The sequence below is a fragment of the Ambystoma mexicanum genome, chromosome 2q (assembly GCF_040938575.1).
Source record: "Ambystoma mexicanum isolate Mex_15411 chromosome 2q, UKY_AmexF1_1, whole genome shotgun sequence".
Taxonomy (NCBI): Eukaryota; Metazoa; Chordata; class Amphibia; order Caudata; family Ambystomatidae; genus Ambystoma; species Ambystoma mexicanum.
In genome coordinates, this window is record NC_090924.1 from 59,526,679 (window position 1) to 59,544,518 (window position 17,840).

Consider the following 17,840-nt stretch of genomic DNA (forward strand, 5'->3'; position numbering starts at 1 on the left):
GACAATACGCAAATTATCCTGAGAATTCCCAAAACAAACCTCAACCCACGACCAGACCTTGAAGCTTGCCTCACAGACATTGACCAATGGGTGACAAGAAACCACCTCCTTCTGAACCCTGATAAAACTGAGATCATGGTGAGCTGCAACTGTGCCCTTCTCCCGCAACCACTCCCTTGCCCCCCCGTATTTTCGAAGTAGTCAAAAACCTTGGCTGCACTACGGACTCTGGCTTAAGCCTCTCCCATCAGATCAATAACGTATCAAAATCCTGTCACTACCACCTCAAGCTCCTAGAGCACATTTTCCCATACCTCACCTACCCCAACAGACTCGCCGCTATTATATCCACTGTTATGTCGAGACTGGACTATGCCAACTCCCTATATCTGGGTACCCCGGCATACCAACTTACACTCCAAAGAGCCCAAAACTCTGCCGCCAGACTCCTTGCACTGGGACACAGGGATCACATCTCCCCCGGTCTCTGCACCCTTCAATGGCTGCCTGTTGGACGAAGGGTCATTTTTAAAATTCAATGCATTACCCACTAAGCAGTGCAGAAAACTGGCCCAGCATACCTACACAAGAAGATTACACCCTACCACCCGTCATGCACCCTAAGGTCATGCACTGCCCTCTTACTAGGGATTCCAGCTTCCAATTCAACCAGAATTGGAGGGTCTGCCGACTCATCCCTGGCTCCAACCTTGCGGAACTCACTCCCTCTCTCCTCACATTCGACACACCCAAGACTACATGGCCTTCTTTTCTGTAAACCATGACTTATTCCTGCCGGAACTCACTGCAATTATAGAATCAGGAGTTCAATGAAAACAGGCTCTCCGACACTTAATGCTGACCCTGAGATTGTGCAAATCATAACATACTCAGGTCCAACCTGTGACTCTACCCGAGTACCTCTACCATGAAACATGAGAACTATCACGGCTAGCTCATCCTGACCCAGAAAGTAACCAGGACTAGTGGGCTCCAAAGAGTATACAAGCACTCTCCACTTTACGCCAACAAACAATAGAATGCAGCTATGCCACTCGATCAATTTCAGCCTAGCTGCACACATACAAACAATTCTCCACAAACACCTCAACAACCTGCTAAAATGCAGCTATCCCCCACAGAAACAAATCAGCCTAGTTGCACACATTAACTTCCTACACAGCACTAATGCCGCCAGAATGCAGTCTGAGATCAACCGCCAGACTGCACACATTCGACTGATCTCGCACTACCTCCACACAATGTTAGGATGCCATCACCATCACGCAAATGGCACCAGCTGCACACATATTGAGTGCACCCAAGCACTGTATTCTACCCTACTCTCTCGACTGACCTGGACTGCGGTCCCCATGGGCGTTCAACCTACAAGTGCTTTGAGATCATACCAATGATATATAGGGCACTATATAAATGCCAAATAACAATAACTTACTGGTGGCCCAGTGGAACAATTGATTTTTATGCACGAATATCCCTGAAAAGATACTAGCTTTTGGATGGGTTAGCCTGCGCTCCCTGGCTATTCCCACCTCTTGGAAATTGCTCCGCTGCCAACAGCAGACCCTACTCGGATAGTGGAAACCAATTCTTCATCACCTCAAGCCCCTTACTGACTCTACAGCTCCCTCAAGAAGACCCGCTTTTTTTTCTACTAGCGCGATTGTGCGTTTTTACATGTTACTGTACCGTTGAGCACAAGGCTCCCCACTTCTTAGAACTGGACTGCGTAACCTGGGGAATGACTAGTGTATTAACTCACCTTTCTCCTTACAGGTTGTGGCTGTGTTTTTCTCTTTTGTTGCATTAGAAACCATACTGTATATATATTATTTATTATAGGAATTGTGTCAATTGTTTTTACATAACTAAAGTTTACTTGTGTCAATTGATCCGGTCAACAATAAATGTATAGATATTTTTGATATACACTTGTCTAAGAGTAATCTGTGGTTCGTTATTGTGTGTGCTCAATGTCGGCTTCAGATAACTCTCACCCGTCCTGGGAGCTACCTAGATTGGTCTGGCTTGTCCAGAAGGTTCCCCTGTTCCACTAAACAAGGGTTGCCTCCCACCAGGTTAGAGTTTAGAAATCCATCTTAACACTTGCTAAACGCAGAACTCTTTTTCCCAGACCCATATAGGTTCTCGAGGTGAACCCCAGTGCCTTTGTGCAAGCCCTCAGAGTGAACTCTGGTACGTTGAGGACCCTCGGGCATTGTAGTTTTATGCCGCTGAGGCATCACATTAGATCTGGAATATTCTGTATTAGATCGGTAGAAGCCATTGGTGGAAACACTGGTGATCGCCTTAGAGGCCTTGTGGAAATCTGTTAACAGCTCCAGAAGGAACCTCACTGCTACCATTGGTAGAAGCCTAAGCAGCCGCAGTGCGGTCCCCGGTGAAGCAGTGGCTGATCGCTGAAGGACTTGCATCCCTCCCACTTGCACGGGGTACCAGACTCATCTTGAAGCTTTCGACGAGACGAATTCCTGGAAGTGTCCTGAAGGCGACGGGCAGAAATCTTCCTGCCAAAGAGCTAACCTTCTACATAATGTTGGAGGAGAGAACAGACCCCAAACAATGAGTGTGGGAATCTGCCGCCACATAATTAAAAAAATATTTTGGGAAAATGTGCAGCAAAATAAGACATGCTATAGCGCCTTGATACCTCCAAGTCTGGGCACTATCAGCAAATAAAATAAATAAGCATTCAGTCCTGTCGAAGCGAAGCAAAGGATTGATGGGTGTTGACAGTATACGTTGCTGAGCATTCCGCGCAACACAATCATTTTTAAAGGGGCGTATTATCTTTTCTGTTAGGCAAAAAAGTGCTCCGGTTCTGTCCGCAAGGACGGACACTCATAGGCTTGGAGGAAAAGGGATAGGACGTAAGAGTAAGAGCATAAAAAAAAATTCAAAACACCTTTTAAACATAGAACTGTTTTGCGATGGTGGAGGAGGGTAGTAGTATCTAATACGTCATTCTTGTTGAGCAAATTGTCAGCCATCATGTAGAGATACACATGCTCTGCATACTCCGGCCATTTGACATTTAGATAATTGTTAAAAGCTTTGAAGACAAACATTTGTTCATCATTAGCATAAGTCTCTGATGGATTAGATCCAAGTCAATCATTCTTACTGATGGGATTACCCCCTTAACATTTTATGCTGGAACAGTGTGCTTCGAGAGCTGCTGACTGGTTCTATCACTTTCGACTTCTTAGGTGGAACGAGAGGGACTCATGCAACTCAAAACAGGCTATCAAAGTGGAAGAAAGGAAAACGTGTATGGGGTGGGCTTATTATAGATCTTGGCTTCTTATCACAAGATCCTCCTCCACTACTGAATCATTTAACTGAGTTACAATTTCATATTGTCTCATATCAATGATCTAAAAATAATTGTAACCAAATGGGCCAGCATCATAGGTTCCAAATGGATTTAGTCAAATTGAAAATATGAAGAGCAATGAAGTTGGTTATTGAAGTGATATCAATGGATTATGGCATTTGGAAGAAGTCAATCTCAAGTTGCCATGATTTATTAAACATAAAAAAAACAAGTGCAATTAAAATACATTCAAGAGAGCTGGGGTCAATCCTGACACTGTGGCCAGGGTTTCATTATTGGTCATCAAAGTATGAAGAAAAACATCTGAGGGAGATTACATTGTATGATGCAAATTTACAGAAACTAGTTCTATTCAGACTGTTATACCTTTGGAAAACAGTGATTTGTTCTAAATAACACAGACAAATAGACTGTTGGTAGTAGCATAACATTTCAAGTTATCAAGAGTCAAATGAAACTTAAGAAAAAAGGCTCTACAAATGATTTGCAATGTATGTGCTTTTAGTATTCAAATAGATCTGCACAAGAAAGAGGTACAATAGTCAATTGTAGAGGAGTCTCTAAATGGGCATCCTTAGAGCATGCAGGCAAATCATTAATTTACAGTATTGACTAGACATTAAAACACTACAGCATGTACACATCTGTCATATAGACACACCTCTGGGGGTTCACAAGTTGTTGTGTTCTCCTCCTTTTTCCTCTCCTCTTCTTCCTGCTCCAGCTCCTTGATGCTCTCTTCCAGAACATTGGGCCAAAAGTCGCCTTCAAAATAAGGCAGTTCATTGGCACTAGTAATCCTGTCCTCGGTGGCCTGCTTGAAGATGTCCTACATAGTGTGAGAAATGGAAACTGGAATTAGCTCAAACTAAAATATTCCGTTATCTCCAAAAGCATGCTTAAGAAAAGACCCTCCCTCATTGAAATCCATGAGTGATCATATCAAGTGTTTTCCATTTAGAAGCCCATTTTGATGAAATATTTTCATTATCCAAGTGTGATCTGCTGAAATAGAGTAATCATGCTATCAATTAAATAGAGCATATAAACATCATTGAAAAATCAAAACATTGGAAATAGTTGCTGTGATATCTGCTATAGGAAACATTTTATATCTCTTGTATAAACCAAACTGTGTAAGGTATTTGAGGTGTTGGCTTGCCCTTGTCTATACTGCTATTGTCACACTCCATTCTCTGGGCTGGTGAGAAAACTTCAAATTCTAAGCTGGTTTATCTACTAAGTGGATATGCAAAAACAATCGGTCGAATCACCAGATTTGTCACAGAGATAACACTTGGTCTTAAGAGGTTATTAATGCTACCAGAATCCCAGTGCTAGGTCAAAAGTTTTATTGTCTGAACTTATTTTAGTCTCCTTGACTATATTCCTGCCCGACTGGTTCATCAAGCAATTTTTCCCCAGCAAGTCCTTACAAAGGCCCCTCGAGCACTAACTCTGTAATGTGACTCGGGGTTACTAAAGCACCAAGGACACTCTGCCGGACTCTTTGCTCAATTTTAGAAGGAAGAATGCTTTTGTGGCCATTTTACTTTTTGAAGAATAAAGTCTTGTTATCTGCATGTCCCCATTAAAAAGGTTACATGGTGGTTGTAAAAGTCCACAGAGATTGCACAACTAGGTTGTATTTATCCGGTAAGTAAGGAATCTATTGCAGCATTAAAAGGACATTGCTTTCCTACCAAGCTGGGAGCTTAGTTGACATGACCAGATCTGCCAAATGTCTAGGATTCACTACCTAATCTTTTTTTCGAAGTGTCTGTTTATGTATTTGTAAAGCACTCCTGGTACCCAAAGGCTTACGAGTGCTGACTAACAGACAGAAAACAGGACAACATGGAGCAGACCTAAGAAATAGTATTGTCATGTGGGATCAGCAAAACGGCCATTATATCCTAGGGCTAAAAGAAGAGAGCGGCCTTCAATTTTTTCTTAAACACCTCAGTCGAGGCTATGTTTCTCAATGCTGGCATTAGGGCTTTCCAGGTTAGCGTGCCCACTATACTGACTGCTCCGTTGCGTGCTTTATTGTTATTGCAACCTATGGTGTTGAGGAGGTTGGTGTTATCCGATCTTAAGTACCATGTGCTTGATTTCTTTACAATGGCTTTGGTTAGATAAGATGGCATTTGGCCCACAAGGCATTTATGAGTTATATGTAATAACCTAAACTGCACCCTAGCCTGTATAGGGAGCCAATGAAGACTCCTCCTAGCCTCCGTGACATGGTGCCTCCTGTGAAGGCCCTTAAAGACCCTCACAGCCCCGTTCTGGACGACCTGTAGGCGTTGAAGGTCAGTTGGAGAGATGCCCACTAGTAGGCTGCAACAATAATCCAGCTTGGAGCCTAGAATAGCCCTGGCTAGTGTCTCCGAGTTTTTCTCAGAAATTAGAGGTTGGAGATGGCGAAACAATTTGATTAAGTAAAAAGATGACAAAATCAGACTGTTCACCTGTGCCTTCATACTTAGGTTCTTATCAAGAACAATACCCAAGTCTTGACCTTCCTTTTCACTTCGATACTACAACTGTCTATGTTAAAACTCTTGTTGGACCCAATTTGATGGAAATTGGACACAATTTCTCCATTTTAGAGTCTGAGCCAACAAGCATAAATTCTGTTTTTGAACTATTGAGGTCTAACCCCACTGGATGCCATCCAGTTTTGGATCTTTTGGTATACCTTATTAATATAGATATCATCAGAATGCGAGCCCGAAATGGGAATGTCGTCTGCGTAATTCGCGAAAACAATCCCTTCACCTGCCAGCATGTGAAAGAATGGGATCATAAAAATGTTATAGAAACAGGGAGAGACACATGTCCCTGTGGAACCCCAAATAACAGTAGTTGGTTTGGCTTCTGCAGGTCGCTTGCAACTCTCATCTGTCTGCCACACAGAAATGAAGAGATCCAATGAATCACTTTGGTGGAAAAATTGGCAGTATCCCTTAGCCTGGTGGAAAAGATGGTATGGTCCACCAGGTCCAAGGCTGCCGAAAGATCCAAGATCATAGGTAGGGAAATGTGGTCTTTGTCCATGCCTTGATGGAGATGAGATTTTAGAGCCAGAAGGGCGATCTCTGTTCCATGGTTTTGTCGAAATCCAGATATGTATTTGTGAAGGATTTGATTATTTTATAGATCGGGAGCGATTTGATTGTAAGCTACTCTGTTCAGAATCTTCAACAGGAAGGCAGTGTTCGTAATGGGTCTATAATCAGAGTGTGTAAGAGGGCGTAGATTCAGTTTCTTCAAAGATGGGGTAATCCAGGCATTTTTAATGTTATCTGGAACCAGATTTTGCTTGAAAGATGCATTAACAAATATCTTGAGTGCCAGGATCAATATAGGGGAGCACTCCTTAATCATGACGGCAGACCATGGATCACCCTTGCAGCTCATGCTTTTTAGTTGCGAGAGAAATTAAAAGTTTGAGTCTCATTGGCCAGGTTAGGAGTATATACATTGGCTTCAAGATCTTGTTTGCTCATGGATTTTTTTTTAATTTTTTTAAATAGGTTTATTTTTGAACAAGGCAGGGTAATAACAATACAAACTTTTATCAATACCTGTTATGTATCACAGCAAAGACATGCCTTTTCACTCCTCTTTATTCATATTCCTGTGGGGCATCCCCATTCTCGAGGACCCTCCTGGCCAGCTGGGACCCTCCTGGCCAGCTGGGATTTGTAAGTCAAGGCTGGGAAGTCTCGGTCAAAGAACAGGGTTCCAAATGTTCCGGAAGCGGTGAAGAAGACCAGCTCTGGCTGCTGTCACCTTTTCTGCGATTAGCACATCCCATAGTTTCACCCACCAGAGGGCAGGAGTTGACCCTCTGCAGACTTCCATGTGCGGGCCACCACAATTCTACCCACCAGTAGGCACTGGGACAGCAGTTTGGCTTTGGGACATGTTCTTGGGTAGGCCCCGGGAACCGGGACACCCAGGAGAATGGGTTTGGGGTCCATGGGGAGTTTTGTTTGCGTGATTTCAGCAATGGTCGCCAAGCACCGTCTCCAGAAGCTTTGGACTTTTGGACAAGTCCACCACATGTGGAAGAAGGATCCTATCTGACCGCATTGTCTCCAGCAGGCGGGTCAAGAGTGTGGTTCATATGGTGGAGTCTTAGAGGAGGCTAGTACCAGCGCAGTAGGATTTTGTATGCGCATTCCCCATTCGTGACGCATGCGGATGACGATTGAGCGCGGGTCCAAATGTCCACCCACGATTGGTCCTCTAAAGGGTGGGCCAGGTCTGCTTCCCATTGTGCCATGGATAGGGACTTTGAGATAAAGTCCTTCTAGAGGTGCTTGAGATCTTTCCCCGGATTGGAAGTTCTTTGAGAGTTTGTTCCATTGCTGTGGGAGGGTGAGTTGCTGCTTGGCGTGTCTGTGGGTGGCAGCACCAGTGGCGTAGCTGGACATATGTAAATCTATCCATTTCCTGCAGTTGAAAGATTTCCTTGGATCGTTCATAGGTGTGCGGTTGTCCTCCTTCGAAGAGCTGCCCCACAGTCTCCCGTCCCCCTGAAATCCAGTTTTTGAAGTTTTGGGGGGCTGTTCCGGGTGAGAAGGCTGGGTCCAGGAATACCCGGGATGAGGGACAGTCCTCTTGGGATTCTCTTTTGCTTTAGGGTTCTGTCCCAGATGGAGATGGTATGTTTAGTAGCTAGCAGTAGTCCTTGCCATTGCCGCCTTGTTGAGGAATGTGGGGGAGAAAGCGTAGGGGGAGGGCCAAGCATGAATGTTCCAGGACCACCCACCTGGGACGGTTAGTAATTGTTTGCCACGCCTGGATGCATGCCAATTGGGCTGCCATCTGGTAGCTCTGTAGGTCTGGGCCCCCTAAGCCACCAAGCTTTGCGTTCCCCAGCATCGTGTCTTTGGGAATCCTGTCTTGTTTCCCCTTCCAAATAAAGCGTAGCATCTTTCTCTGCAAGTTTCGGAGTGCTGAAGTTGGGATTGCAACTGGGAGGGCGGGGCATGCGTATAGAAATCTCGGGAGCAGATTCATTTCAGACGCAGTAATCAGGCCCATTAAGGACATTTCTTGGGTCGCCCAGCGTTTCAGGTCAGTTTCCAGTTCTTTAAAGAGCGGGGGGAAGTTTGCGTGATAAATGTCTTTTGAGTTGGCCTGGACCTGAAGCCCTAAATAGTTAATAGCCTTCGTTTTCCATTGAATTGGACACATTGGGATCGGGTCTTCACGCTCCATCGAGGTTATCCCTATCCCCAGTGCCACTGACTTATTGAAGTTGAAAGTAAATCCTGTGATCCTTCCATAGCTGTTTATTTCCGCTAATGCGTGTGTCACGGAGGAGCGGGGCTCTGTAATGGTCAGCAGGACGTCGTCCACGTAGACAGCTAGTTTGTGGTGTGATGAACAAGCTTGTAAGCCCTTGATCAAGGTGTTCAGCCTAATCCGTTGGGCAAATGGTTCCATGATCAGAGCGAATAGGAGTGGCTACAGCGGACATCCCTGTCTGGTTCCACAGGACAGCGTGATAGGAGCAGAGAGGTTGCCATTGATTCTGAGAAAGGTTTTGGGCGATTTATAGTTGGCCAGGACCATGGTGCGGAAATCCGGCCCAAATCCGAATGCCTCCATGGTGAGCCTCATGAAGGTCTAGTCCACCTTATCAAACGCTTTGGTCGCGTCCAGTGCCAAGAGTACCAATCCCTGTGAATCTCGGGAAGCCAGGTCCCCCAGGTTCAAGGCTCTGCCGATGTTGTTGGCTGTAGACCGGGTCTTGAGAAACCCGCTCTGGTCGGGTTGGATTATGTCTCGTAAAATGTGGGATAGGTGTGTCGCTAGGATTTTGGAGTAGATATTGGGGTCAATGTTGAGTAGGGCGATCGGTCTGTATGAGGCCAGATTTCTCGGGTCCCCTCCGGGCTTAGGTAGAAGGACTGTAATTGATTCCTGCATGGAGGGGGTTATAACGCCAGTGTGCCTGAAAGAATTGAATAGTTGCACCAATGGCACGAGTAGCTGGGGCTTGAAGATCTTATAGAATCTGGTTGAGTAGCCATCAGGACGGGGGCCCGGGATTTGAGGGATTTTATGGCCTCATCTACCTCCTCACCGGAGATTGGTGTGTCCAAGATGTCTAGGGTTGAGTCTGGCAATTGGGGGGAGTGCTGCTTTTCCTAAGAATTCCTTCTGTTCCTCCAGGTCCCGTTACGGGGCGATCATTACCTGTGCCAGATCTACTGCCAAGCGTTGTTTGTCCTGCTCAGTGTACTCCATTCTGCCTAGTGGGTCCTGCAGTCCAATTATCGTATTGTTTCGTTTCGCTTTAGCAAGTTTGGCTACCAGTAATTTATTCGCTTTGTTGTTTTTGGCGAAATAGAATTGCTTGGCTTTCGGGAGCTGGTGTGCTGTGTGTTCAGCGTAATGGGATTCGATCTTTTTCTGTGCCATGCGAATGGCTCGTTGTGTTCTTGGGGACCATCCTTTTTGTTTATCAATCTTCCCCGCCTTCCGGAGGTCGTTCTTGAGGACCTGGCAGATCTGTCACCTTTTCTTGTGGAAGGCTACTCCCTGAGCTATCAGTTCCCCGCGTATGACCGCTTTCATGGCGTCCCAGGTGTTAGCGGGGGAGGTGTCTTCAGTGGGGTTTTCTTCAAAGAAATTCTTAATTATAGTTGCGTTTGAGTCTCTGAGTGGCATCTCTTTAAGTATTGGATCGTAGAGCGTCCATCTACGTTGCACGGAATGGGATGATTCATGTACTCGGATTTCCAGGGTCACTCGGCCGTGGTGAGACAGGATCCTTGAGCCTATGGTTACATCCTTGGCAAATTAGAGTATCTGTGGGGAAACCAAGAGGAGGTCTATTCGGGAAAATGTCCTATGAACATAGGAGTAGAAAGAAAAGTCTCTTTCTGAGGGGTGGAGTACTCTCCATGAGTCTACTACTTCCAGGGTTCTGAATAGCTGTAGGAGTGCCAGTGCTGAAGTAAAGTATCTGGATAAAGGTGGATGCGATTTGTCCTTTGTGGGTTCCGTGACTCCATTAAAATCTCTGCCGATAATAAGTTGACCCTCTAAAAAGGGGGAGAGGGTGGCGCTCAGAGTCTCATAGAAAGCGGCTTGGCCTGTATTCGGGGCGTATATTGATACGAAGGAATGTAGTTGTCCTAGCAATAGGCACTTCACAACGGTAAATCGGCCATCCGGGCAGAGTTTTGTATCTAGATTCTTGGGATCTAACCCCCTCCTGAAGAGAATTGCTGTGCTCCTTTTTTTTGTGTTTCCTGAGGCACAAAATTGCTTTGGAAAGAACTGAGAGCGTAGGTGCCCAAAGTCAGCTGACAAGAGGTGCGTTTCCTGTAGCATGGCCACCGCTGCATTTTCGTCTTGGAGCTTTTGTAGAATTGATTTGCGTTTGGCCGGCGAATTTAGTCCTTTAACGTTCAGAGAGTCAAACCTGAGGGTGAGGTGTCCTTGAGTGAGAGGTGAGGATGTTAATGCGTTCGGAGGGGGGGGGGGTGAGGTGAAGATTAATCAGCCAGCATTTCGCGGCATTTGTAGCAGTACTTTTACCTGCTGTTGAAATTTTTGCTCAGGCCTCCAACGGGAGGACTGAGATTTAACAGGGGGGGGGGCAGTTTTGTGGGACCGGCACCACACCTGGCCAACGTGGCCAAGTAACTGTGTTTAGCCAACATAGCTAGAATTAAGGGTTGGATATTGCAAGGACTCGGATGGATTGTACCTCGGAAATGGGCACAGGCCGTGGGGTAGGGCCCGCTGCTCCGGCTGTCAAAATTCCTTTTTCATCGCCGTAGGTGACGAGAGTCCTTCAGGTAAGCCTCAGGTGGGTCCGGAAGTATGGAGGAGGTGAGCTCGGTCAGGCCAGGTAAGGGTTGGGCCTATGTTTCCAGCGGCCAGGGTCTGGTCTCATGTTGCTTAGGGTTTCAATTTTTCAGGCGGTTGGTTGCGTTTCCGCGTTCAGCTATTTATTTCTTCTGAACCTCGGGACTTTAGTCCAAGCTTTGTGCTGAGTTTTTGGGGATGTTGTGAGGTCTGTGTCGGTGACGTTTTCGGAGGCTAGGGGAGACTGGGATTTAGGCGAGGCTGAGTGCATGATCTTCTCGGCATCCTCCAGGTGGCTAATCCTTCTCTGGGTACCCTTCTAAGAAAACCGTAGGGCCGTGGGGAAGAGCCATCTGTAGCGGATTTGCTGGTCCTGCAGGAAGACAGTTATTTCATCGCGGGTGCGATTAATTGCTGAGATGGCTTCTTTTGTAGTGAAGAAATATACTCTGGTAATAACATCTGGTGGGGCGTCCGATTCCACTCCGCGGCGAGGGCGCATCCTGTGTGCGATCTAGGAGGAGTTGTGACTTCTCTAGTTGTGGCAGGAGGGATTGGAAAAAGTTGTCCACATATTCCGCCAAATTTTTGTCTGGGACTGAAGCTGGAACCCCTCCGATTCGTAGGTAATTCCGTCAGGCCCTATTTTCCAAGTCCACTTGTTTGAATTCTAAAATTTCACATTTATCCTGGAGGAGTCTGATTGAGCGCTGGATCTCCGCCAGTGTGGATGCCTGGTCATGGGCCCGGTCTTTCGATCTCTCCTAATCTCTATTCGGCCTCCGTCACTCTTTGGTCAGTGTTTTCCAGCTTGGCAGTAAGTTCAGTCATACAAGATCTGAATTCAGATTTGATGTCCGCCATGAATGCCCGAATGTCGTGTTTAGTTGCAAGAGACCCCCTTGTCATCTAAAGCTTCTTGTGGGGAGGAGACTGGGGGATCATGTTTCCTGGATCTTTCGGATGACATCAACATTGCAGCAATGTCTGGGTTCTTGACAGATTTTGATTGTTTGGCCATCGTGGTTTTCTGGGCAGAGGGAGGGCCCTATGCCTCTTGGAGGGCTGGTAAAGAAGTTTCAGTGTCACGTAGGGCTCTCAAAATGGATAAGAGCCAGTTGCAAATATGGATTCTAGAGATATTTGTGGGGGGATTCTCTATTCCCCCGAGAGGTGGTGAAGACAGGAGGATCTCTCCGAGGCCGCTGGGGGGGTTGGGGGAGGAGGAGGTCAAGGTGTGGACCGGGCGCCCCAGGAGATGTCCAGGTGGGGGGAGCAGTGGGGGCGGGGACAGAGGAGCTGGGCAGACCAGGTAGATAGGATGTCGATGGCAACTGGGGTTCCACTCCTTTATTGCCGCTGATTAGGTGTTCTGGAGGGGGCTCGCCAGATTCCCGGGGCGAAGCTTGTGTAGGTTCGATGAGTGTGGGTGAAAGGAGGGCTCCTGCCCTCTCCAGCGTGATATCCCAGTTCCTCCCCGCGAAGCCCAGATGGAGAGGGGCTCTCACGGGCTACCGGTATTGGCAAGGTGATGGGGCCCAAAGATGCAGGGGGGGGGGGCTGGGGCAAACCAGGCCCCCAGGTGTCCCCCTGTGGAGCGGGGGCAGAAGGCGGAGGGCCCCCACTGCTTATTGAAAAAGGCACCAGAAGGATTTGGGCTGCCTTACCATCTGGAGCTTGTGTCTCTTATGACAGCAGCAGACCTGGGCTCCTGGCTCCAGGGGGGTTCTGCTGTCTGGTTCCCTGGAGAGCCTGCGGTGGCGGGTGAGGTCCCAGGAGATCATCCACACGCCTCGATGTTACTGCCTGGGTGTTCTTTCCACTCCGGTGTGCACACGTGTATGTCAGAGGGGTCCCCGCCTCACCGCCACAGGCTCGGTGGATTCCGCCTGGGCGAAGGCAGAGCTGTGCAGGCACAGCGAGGGCACTCCCTGGCCCCTCCCTCAGGTATGGGTCCAGTGCAGTTTGACAGGCGGGATGTCCGCCGCCGTGTAGGGGGGCCCTCCGATGGCGGGGGATCGCTGAGGGGTTTAATGGGAATGGATGCCCCTCCTCTCCTCATCCTGTCCCCAGCCACTCTCGAGCTCCAGAGTCGCGTCTGCCATTTTGGAACCTCTGGCCGGTGGGCTGAGAGGCGGCTGGAGATTACTGCTTGCGCATTGCTGGATACGGGTTGGTGGCAATTCGAAATGAGATATCGTGCGCACCTAGGTCTCATGCAGCCTTGTTGGGGTTTGCTTTGACCGGGAAAGCATTACGGCCGCATTTAGTGAACAAAGCAGCGGGCGGCCCACGGAGGCCATCAGAGGAGCGTCTGCATCGTCAGCGCTCCAGGCCACGCCCCATGGATATTTTTTTTATCCTCAGTTGCGGCTCTGATCTTGTCTAGTTTGCTTAACATAGCTTCTTGTATTTCTGTACACCAGGTATCGGTTTTAGGAATGGGGTCTTGAACCTGGCACTAGATGTGTTCTTGTTCTTTTAATATTTAGAAGAGTTCCTTACTATCTGATTTTGCGTCCACTATTCTGGTGTTTAATGACTCCTTTTTGGATGATATCACCGCCTGTTTATAATGGACAGAAGCGGTTTTATAGGTGGCTAAACTAGATGGGTCTCTAAGCTGGCACCACGCGTATAACAGCTTGATTTATTTGGTCTTAAGTTCAGTGAGATTGTTATTAAACCAAGCGTTTCTTCTGTGTTTAGTACAGTGACAGGAGCAAACCTCTTGATAGCTATGCTCAGAGAGTTCACAAGAGTATTGGTGATATCTTCTACATTTCCAATATTGCTAACTTCTGCATTCAGTGTTGTTGCCCATGAGCTTAGGTTCTCTTTGTTCAGATTCCAACGACTTCTTACAGCCAGTGAAACTTTGGGCTCAGTTACTCTTTTGGGTAAAGTGGTCAATCTGAGAAGAAGCCTGAAGGATTGAATCTAGGGACCATCCCATTCCAGTTAGCTCCACTTAAACAAATGTTTGAAATGTGTAGTTTACCCAGTGGAACACTGGGTGTACACATATAGACACAAGGAATGCTAAACTAATAGGGGCATTTGCATAATAGATTTGTCAACCACTGTAACTAGTCTCCAAGAAAAACCTGCCTGAAGAAAATCAAGTCTATCCTGAAACGTCTGTTCTGGCTACCACCTGAAATGGAAGTAAAGCAGGGTGCTTAGCAATGCAGGCTTCTTTCTGCATGACCAGTGGGCCCACTTCCATGGACCCAGGAGGAAAAGCTGGGTTACTCACCTAAGGGACTATTTGTGCCATTGATGAGCACACACTGAACCCTGTGTAGCTTGCCTGAGTTCTGGAGCATCAACGTTCCTGCAAAGACCGGCAGTAAGTAGGAATTGTGACCTACAACCAAGCAAAGCACCCACTTCACTTCCCTCAACTGGTGGGCACTGTCTGCACAACTTTGCCCACTGAAAATGCAATGCTAGATAACAAATTAGTTGCAAAATATATTGCTGAATCTAGTTCAGCTTCCAAAACTCTAATTAGGTCAGCCAAGGTCCTTGAGTTGTCGTTTTTGACTCCCGGTCACAGTATGTGTACTCTGCAGCTTCCTTATTGAGCCACAATTTTAACCACTCCTTTTTACTGCATGGGTTTTCTGCTCACATTTAGCCCTTTAGACTGTGTCTTTGTGCTTACTCTACAAACATAATGCTTTTTGATTAACTTTATTCTGTGAGTTGACATTAGGGTTTTCCCAATTCTCAAAACCCCACTGAAAACACTGCGTTTGGACTCTAGAATGGAATCCTGAACATTTGATTACTTCTGTGTAAATTCATCTGTTACACGCTATTTCGAAATAAAATGCTTACCCGTAAAATACTGCATTTCCCCATCTACATAAAAATAATTTAAAATGTTGTGTGGACAATCACTTATTGTATGTTACAGTCTACCTTTGGACCACTCGGCTGCCCTCTGGAGAGAACACCCTTGACTGTGTTGTCATGGTTATCCTTTGTGGAGCCCAGCATATAGAGTTGCCCATCAACCTCAGTGCATATTGATCTTTCTGAACGCTAAATCGATTTGCAAGGAAAATCCTTATAACACCCATATTGCCATGTTTATATCATTTAGTGAGCGATGCAAGTATTCCAGCATTGTTACTGTGCTACTGTAAATCCAGCTGGCAGTACTTTGTAACAGTATGCTAGTATTGTTATTTCGAGTGCATCAGAATGCTGCAGAGGGGACTGGCATTTTGATCATTGATAACATGTTATAAGTCTATAATTATTTATTGCTACACAAATCAGTAACACATGTGACAAACTGAATTCTTAGTTTATTTGGAAATTGAGATTAGTGTGGAAGAGAACAGTGTGAAATGTTCTATACATGTGATGATTCCCTAGCATTAGTCAACGTTACAATCTAGACGGGCAACCATTGGGGGCAAAGAAGAGAACACCATGATCAACCGATAACACCATCCTTCCCATGTCAGCATGACTTGGAAAACACAATGCTACTGAGTAGAGGAAGCACAATAAAATCAAAACAATTGCTGTGGTGCGTCAGTAGCTCACCTTATAGTCGTGAATAATTCTCTCTGCAAAAGCCTTGTCGAGCATCTTTTTGTACCATTCCTGTAGACGTTTGGGCTTAGGAATTCTCTGATCGGCAGGGTGGCAGTGGAAGATATAGTCATCTCCTTCACTTGGGGGGCAGGCCCAAATATGGCCCATAACGTACCTGTAGTGCACACGTCATCTATATCATCAAGTGGATTACATGTTATATTTACATTAAACATACAAATACAACCACAATTTATTTTGGGAAGATTTGTGTGACATGACACACGTTATGCAGACTGGAACAGAGCACAACTGGCTCCATCACTGTGCACCCCAGCTGAAGTTGTATTGTTACACTTGAGGATAGATACGCAAGCTGTCAACATCAAATAAACATTTCAAGAAAAAAAACATCACTGATACACTTAGTAATAAAAGAGAATAGAATTTACAACATGAAGTCAGATGGATTGATGAAGATTATAGGGCCTGGGCGCTGAGAGAGCACATTGTTTAAAAATCATGTTTACGGTGCAGTAATTGGGCTACTAGAGACTCTGGCTCTGCTGGTCAAGCCCAAAGTGCACTTGACTCTACCTTCTTGCTATACCACAACAGGAAAAGCTGGGATATGTAGCACAGAAACGCAATACGCTAGTAAAGCTTTACATTCTTTTCTGGCGGTGGATACAATTTGAAAAAGCGATGTTGCAGATATTGCACTGCTGCTTTCATGCTGTTCATCCCAATGCTGCAGAAGGGTCTTCGCCACACAATCAGAAAATATACCTGCAAAGACAACTTTAGAAGACTTTCCCCTTGTTCTGCTGATGCTAAAGATCTAAGCCATTACAAAAAAATCAAGTACTATTTTTCAAAAATATATTAGGATATTCCAAGAAGTAATAATCTCAGTTAATTTAGCATATTAGTCAGGGAAACATTTGGTATTGGACTTGTTATTCTTGACCTGTATGATTAGCACATAAGTAACATTTGAGTGTAAACTGAGTAGTTGGCTAGCTCTGTCCTATGGTGTTATCAATGGATTCTGGAAAGGTGCAAGCTCAGAAAAATGTGTTAGAACGGACACAATCTTCCAGAAAGCCAGTCCACCTATAACTGGAATGGCAAATCTTTTAAACAAGTTTTAGGGACCCATAAACATCAGACCTGGGTGTTTTAAGTTGGGTTACCCCTTTTTTCTCTTGATAATAAATAAAACGGATGTGGGGTTACGAACACAGACTTACATTTTAATTATATATGGCGATATCATGACTGCTTTAGGTATCAGATTAACTGTCTGAACAGCCAGAATTGGAGGCATCTTCTGTGCTATTTAAGCATCCAAACTTTGGAATGCTCTGCCCTTCAACTCAAGATTCTAAGCAAACAGTCACAAATTCAGAAAGGCAATGACACATTTTATTTACTAAAGAAACAAACCTTTGGCCGGCAACATCGTTATTCTTTAACAATGCTTTTGTTTTAGGCCAACCAGTCAGGATATGTTCAGTGTTACACACAAGCAAAATACTGCTCCACCTGCTTTACTATTTTTTGCAAAACTATGTGCCAATTGACAAAATGCTCTGCTAAATCTATGGTAGGAGCAGAATTTTAATTAAAATACATCCTACAAATAAAATGTCGTATTATGTTTTTTAAAGGCTTTACATCATTTGACTTGCTTAGCAAACTACCCGAGAGGGTGGACTGATTTTTTAAACTTAACATACTGCATTCAAGTGAAGGGGGTCATACATTGCGTGTAATCATAAAATCATACAGTAGTTTCAACAATTAAGTGCAGTTGACCTTCAAAGTCATACATCAGAATAATCTACTCAATTTTCCGGCCATAGATCAGTGAGATGGTTAAACCAGGGTCTATGAAGTGTATTGACTTGCTTACTCCAATTTCTCAATGCCTGACAATGTACTACACCAAAGAATCCAGAGGCAATTGTTTGGTTTGTGGGAAATATAAATCTATTTGTTGTCCTACAACCATGAAAACAGTTACAAAAAGAAAGCATAATAAAAAGGTACAATA

General features: G+C 45.5%; 1 protein-coding gene across 3 annotated transcripts in view; it reads right to left on the reverse strand.

Moving 5' to 3' along the window:
- The window catches only part of CREBBP (CREB binding protein), a 2,841,012-nt gene that overhangs the window by 289,590 nt on the left and 2,533,582 nt on the right, over positions 1–17,840 (reverse strand). For all 3 annotated transcript variants that reach the window (XM_069646824.1, XM_069646825.1, XM_069646823.1), the window contains 2 exons: positions 15,791–15,956; positions 4,041–4,208 (listed from right to left, as the gene is read on the reverse strand). In XM_069646824.1, coding sequence (XP_069502925.1) covers positions 4,041–4,208; positions 15,791–15,956 — 334 coding nt within the window. The remainder of the gene's footprint in view (positions 1–4,040; positions 4,209–15,790; positions 15,957–17,840) is intronic.